This window comes from Arachis duranensis, chromosome 2, assembly GCF_000817695.3.
Source record: "Arachis duranensis cultivar V14167 chromosome 2, aradu.V14167.gnm2.J7QH, whole genome shotgun sequence".
In the NCBI taxonomy this organism is placed as follows: domain Eukaryota; kingdom Viridiplantae; phylum Streptophyta; class Magnoliopsida; order Fabales; family Fabaceae; genus Arachis; species Arachis duranensis.
Window position 1 is genome coordinate 52,438,864 of NC_029773.3, and position 5,290 is coordinate 52,444,153.

The 5,290-nt window shown below is 39.9% G+C and overlaps 1 protein-coding gene across 1 annotated transcript; it reads left to right on the top strand.

Annotated features, from left to right (window-relative positions):
- Positions 1-382: 382 nt before the first annotated feature.
- Positions 383-4,348, top strand: LOC107474420 (uncharacterized). Its single transcript, XM_016094045.1, has 4 exons — positions 383-554; positions 3,765-3,836; positions 3,924-3,985; positions 4,175-4,348. The coding sequence occupies exons 1-4, from the start codon at positions 383-385 to the stop codon at positions 4,346-4,348; spliced, it is 480 nt and encodes a 159-aa protein (XP_015949531.1).
- The last annotated feature ends 942 nt before the right edge of the window (positions 4,349-5,290 follow it).

Genomic DNA, 5,290 nt, shown 5'->3' on the forward strand with positions numbered 1-5,290 from the left:
AGAAGAGCCCATGGAATTCCTTGCAGAATTCCTGTAATTATCTGACACAGTATACACTGAGGGAGTAGACCAGGATGTCTGCAGATTGATGCTTTTTCCCTTTGTTGTTAAAGACCAGGCAAAGAGGTGGTTAGATAACCTACCCAAGTCTAGCTTGAAAACATGGAATTAGCTGGTGGACAAATTTTTGAATCAATACTTTCCTCCATAGAAGCTGACCCAGTTGAGACCGGACATCCAAGACTTCAAACAAGAAGATAATGAATCCATTTATGATGCTCGGGTGAGATACAAGATGATGCTACGAAAATGCCCTGCTAAAATGTTTTCAGAATGGGTAAAGTTAGACATCTTATATTATGGACTCACAGATACGGCTACGATGTCCTTAGACCATTCTGCTGGTGGTTCAATCCACATGAACAACACCATTGAAGAAGCTCACGAGCTCATTGAGACAGTTGCTAGCAATAAGCATCTGTACTCATCTAATGAGACTCCAATGAAAGGAGAGGTTAAGACAGCGTCCATTAAGTTAGACCCTCCTGAGCAAAGTGAGCCATTAACCTAACAACTATACTCCCTTGCACAACAAACATTGAAATTGCAAGAGATGTTGCAAGAAGCCCGAGCCTCTAACAAGAATATAGAAGCACAGTTGAGTCAAGCTAGACTTCACTCATCTGAACATATAAGAGAAGAGTGCCAAGCTAGATTGTGATGAGCGGATATTTTATACGCTTTTTGGCATCATTTTCATAGAGTTTTTAGCATGTTTTATTTAATTTTTGTTAAATTTTCATAGGTTTTAGTGTTAAATTCATATTTTTGGCTTTTACTTTGGGTTTGTGTGATCTTATGCAATTTCAAGTATTTTCTGGCTGAAATTGAGGAGTTGGAGCAAAAGTCTTATTTAGAGGCAGAGAAAGCATTGAAGATGTTGTCGGGATCTGACCTCTTTATACTCGAAAGAGATTTTCTGGAGCTACAAAATTTAAAATGGAGCATTCTTAATGGCTATGGAAATCTGACTTTCAGAGCTTTCCAGCAATGTATAATAGTCTATACTTTGCTTCAGAATTGAAGGCTTAAAACTGGCTTCCAGCGCCCATAAGGAGGAGACTAGCATCCAAACACCCAAAGAGGAACCCCTAGCGAGCGTTCAACACCTTAGAAGCCTCCTAACACGTGGATCTCATCAAAGCACAGCCCAGACACCCAGCAAGTAGGGCCCAGAAGTAGATTTTAGCACTAAAAGATTATTTTACCCTTTCTTATGTAATCCTTAGTCATTTAGTATTTAAAGAACTTTTATACCTCTCATTAGGGGAGATATGCCATATTTCATTTTGATGATTGTTTTTTCCATCAGTACGAGTTTCTAAACCTCCTAGGTTGAGGGGAGGAGCACTTCTGAGTTTTATGGATTAATAAAAGTACTACTGTTTCTTTCTCAATTCGTGTTTGATTCTCAAAGTACGGGGAGATTAGGGTCTTTGTGGTAGAGGCTAGAACCCAAAGGCACAGCATTCTCTGATCTAGAAGATCTGGCCTTGTCTGTGACATTTTGAGTAGGATCATTAAGGAGGATAGACTGCAGGAGCTTCACCTTCAATCAGACTAGATCCGCACTAACCTTGGGGTTCAGATATGGAGGAGTATTGGCGGCTACTCAAACCAGCGTCAATCACATACAGCCTGCCATAGAAGAAATCATTCACAATTGAAGAAGATAGTAATACAAGAGTTAATCCATAAGGACAAAGCATCTCCAAACCTTAACCATCTTCTTATCATTATAAACAGGTCAACCTAGTTTAGATCTCATTATTCTTTTTATGCTTTTAACCAAATCCAACAACTGTTCTAATTTGTATGATCCAGTGCACTTGTTGGTACATTTGTATGAAGTGTCGAGATTCATGCACCAGTAAGTTAACGTTATTCCTGACTGTCGCGCTTTTAATTTTACAATTTTCGTTTACCAATCCTTCAAGGCTCCTCGTATATTATATTCTTTCGATTATTATACATATATATTTTATTTTAGAGGTCGTAATACCACACCACCACTATTTTATGACTTAAGCATAAAGCTCTGCGTGGTAGGGTGTTACATTATGGTATCAGAGTAGTTTGTTCCTATAGAGCTTGAGAAACATACTGACTATGCTTTTGGGTGTTCTCTGAGTGTCTATACATGCTAAATTAGGTTATCTAACTAATATATGTGGCATGAATCCCATGAGCATGCATTTGGAACTTTGAAGCACTTGACTTGCGATATTAAGACTGATCAACTTGATATCACTTGTTTGGTGTAAACAAGAACCATATGTCAACTTGCAGACGCGATCACGAGCGAGGTAGGGTAGATTAGGCAATGCAAATCCTAAAATGGCAGAGAATAACCCTATGGACTTGGGCTGCCCTGGAAAACATGGCTGCGGCTATGTAGGAAATAGCAGAAGCATTGGAGAATCAAATTAATAATAGAAATGGGAACAATGGTGATGAGGGGCCAATGACACTTGCCTCTTTTCTGAAAGTGTACCCTCCGACCATCAGGGGGACCACAAACCCTACTGAAGCTGATAACTGGGTACAAGCAATGGAGCGGGCTCTGCAAGCTCAGTAGGTTCCTGAAGAATAGTGGGTTGAGTTTGGGACCTACCAGTTACATGGTGAAGCCTAGTACTGGTGGCAGGAAACACGACGTATCCTGCAATCAGAAGTGCTGTGATACCTTGGGAGGTGTTCGGAACGGAGTTTTATATAAAGTACTTTCCCAGTTCAGTTAGGAACACTAAGTATCTTGAGTTACTACAGTTGAAACAAGGCCAAATGACTATTGTAGAGTACACTAATAGGTTTAAAGAATTGTGACGGTTTTCCCGAATATGTCAAGGTGCTCTGGAAGACTTTGCTGAATGGAAGTGAATAAAGTATAAGGGAGGGCTTCGGAGTGACATTTTGAGTTCTGTTGGTTGATAGAGATCAGGTTATTTTCTAAGCTTGTGAATAAGAGTAGAGTAGCTAAAGAGTGTGTAAGGAAGGTAACATTGGAGAAGGAAAATCAGAAGATGCCTTTTTAGAGAACTCAAGGAATGAATTTTACACCAAGGGGTAGAACTTTTAAGTTTGGAGGCTTTGTTCCACAACATAATCAAGGTCAGAACAATTTTCAAAGGCCAAATAACAATGGTAATTAGGGGAAAAGGTTTGGGAAGTAGCCACAGAATGAGCTAAGTTGTTAGAGGTACGGGAATTATCATCCTGGAGTCCCATGCAGAGTAGGAACGGGAATGTGTTACATTTGTGGACGACCCAGGCACCTAGCCTGAAGTTGTCCAAAAATAAAGAAGTATGAATCTGGGAGAGTACAACAACCAGGGAGAGTGTTCACTACATCTGTCGCAGGTGCCGAGGGATCCAAGACATTGATTAGAGGCAATTGCGAGGTGGCTAGTAAACTTTTAAATGCTTCAACACATTCATTCATAGCATTTGAGAAGGCTAGTGAGTTAGGACTAAAGATGGTAGTGTTGGGCTATTATTTGAAAGTGCATAATGCTACTTTTGAAGGCGTTGTGACTAGAATAAGTTGTCCACAAGTTTCGTTCCGAGTTAAACAGAAAACTCTATCCATGATTTGATTTTTCTGCCGATGATTGGTCTTGATCTCATATTGGGATTGGATTGGCTGTCTAAGAGCCACGTTTTGTTAAATTGTTCTAAGAGGATGTTGCATTTTATGTTGGAAGGGTTGGAAGGGCCAGTTATGGCGAAGGATTATTATCTGAACTCTGTCATTGTGAACAGTAGTAGGTACGAATGTGAGGGTTTTATACTATTAGCTACAAATGTGTCGTGCGAGGAACAAAGCTTAGAGTAAATTTCAATTGTATGTGAATTTCCTGAAGTGTTTTTGGATGACATTCCCGACTTCTCTCCTACTCGAGAAATCAAGTTTGCGATGGAGTTGGTACCTGGAGCAGGGCCAATCTCAATTGCTCCTTATCGAATGTCACCGTTGAAATTAATTGAACTCAAATCTTAGTTAGAAGAACTATTGAGTAAAAGTTTCATCTGGCCATGTATTTTTCCATGGAGAGCACCAGTTAAAGGAAGCTGGAGTTTTCTCTAAATTGACTTGCAATCCAGTTATCACCAGATAAGGGTGAGAGATGAAGATATTCCTAAGACTGCCTTCAAGACTCGTTATGGTCATTATGCGTACACCGTAATGTCTTTTGGGTTGACGAACGCTCCTGCAGTGTTCATGGACAACATGAATAGAATTTTACTTGCAGACTGTATTACAGATCTTGAAGGAAAAACGTTGTAGAACAAGTTATCTAAATACGAATTCTGGAAGAGTGAGGTGAAGTTTCTTCGTCATGTGGTAAGTCAACAAGGGATTGCTGTGGATCCTGTTAATGTTGAGACAGTAATGGACTAGAGGTGACCAACTTCTGTGACAAAGATAAGGAGTTTTCTCGGTTTAGTGGGTTATTATCGAAGGTTCATCAAAGGTTTCTCACAATTCACTTTGCCTTTAATGAAGCTGACTAGAAAGGATGCACCATTTGTCTGGACCTCTGAATGTGAAAAAAGTTTCCAAGCATTGAAGCTGAAGTTGACCATTGCACCTGTGTTAGTGTTGCTTGAGCCAAATGAACCATTTGAGGTGTATTGTGACACATCATTAAAGGGTCTCGGGTGTGTTCTGATGCAGCACTGTAATGTCGTGGCATACGCTTCACGGCAGTTGAGACCACACGAAATGAATTATCGACTCATCATCTAGAGCTCGCTGCCGTTGTGTTTGCTCTAAAAGTTTGGAAGAATTATCTCCATGGCATTAAGTTTCAAGTTTTCTCGGATCACAAAAGATTAAAGTACCTTCTCGATAAAAAAGAACTAAATATGCATCAGAGGAGGTGGATGGAGCTACTAAAGGATTATGACTTCGAATTGAATTACCAATCTGGAAAAGCAAACATTGTAGTGGATGCCTTAAGCCAAAAATCATTGTGTGATGCTTGGTTGATGCTTTGAGAAGAGGAATTGCTCAAGGAGTTTGAGAACCTAAAATTAGGTGTCCAAGAAGTGTTCGGAACTCTCTGCTTAAGTCAATTAAAAATTTCGAGTGATTTTAAGTTCGAGATCGGAAAAGCTCAACAAGACAAAAAGGAATTAGAGAAGGTGTGGCCAGCAATTGAGCATCCGAAGCAGTGGAGAGTATCATGGGACATAGACGGATTATAGAGATTCAAGGGTAGGATCT

What these genes read in the sequence shown, in the direction of transcription:
- LOC107474420 (XM_016094045.1), top strand. Translation starts at nt 383, where the DNA reads ATGTCCTTAGACCATTCTGCTGGTGGTTCAATCCACATGAACAACACC. An exon ending in GAACAGTAGTAGGTACGAAT is followed by an intron (nt 3,837 to 3,923) that starts GTGAGGGTTTTA and finishes AATTTCCTGAAG; the next exon opens with TGTTTTTGGATGACATTCCC. An exon ending in TCAAGTTTGCGATGGAGTTG is followed by an intron (nt 3,986 to 4,174) that starts GTACCTGGAGCA and finishes AGTTATCACCAG; the next exon opens with ATAAGGGTGAGAGATGAAGA.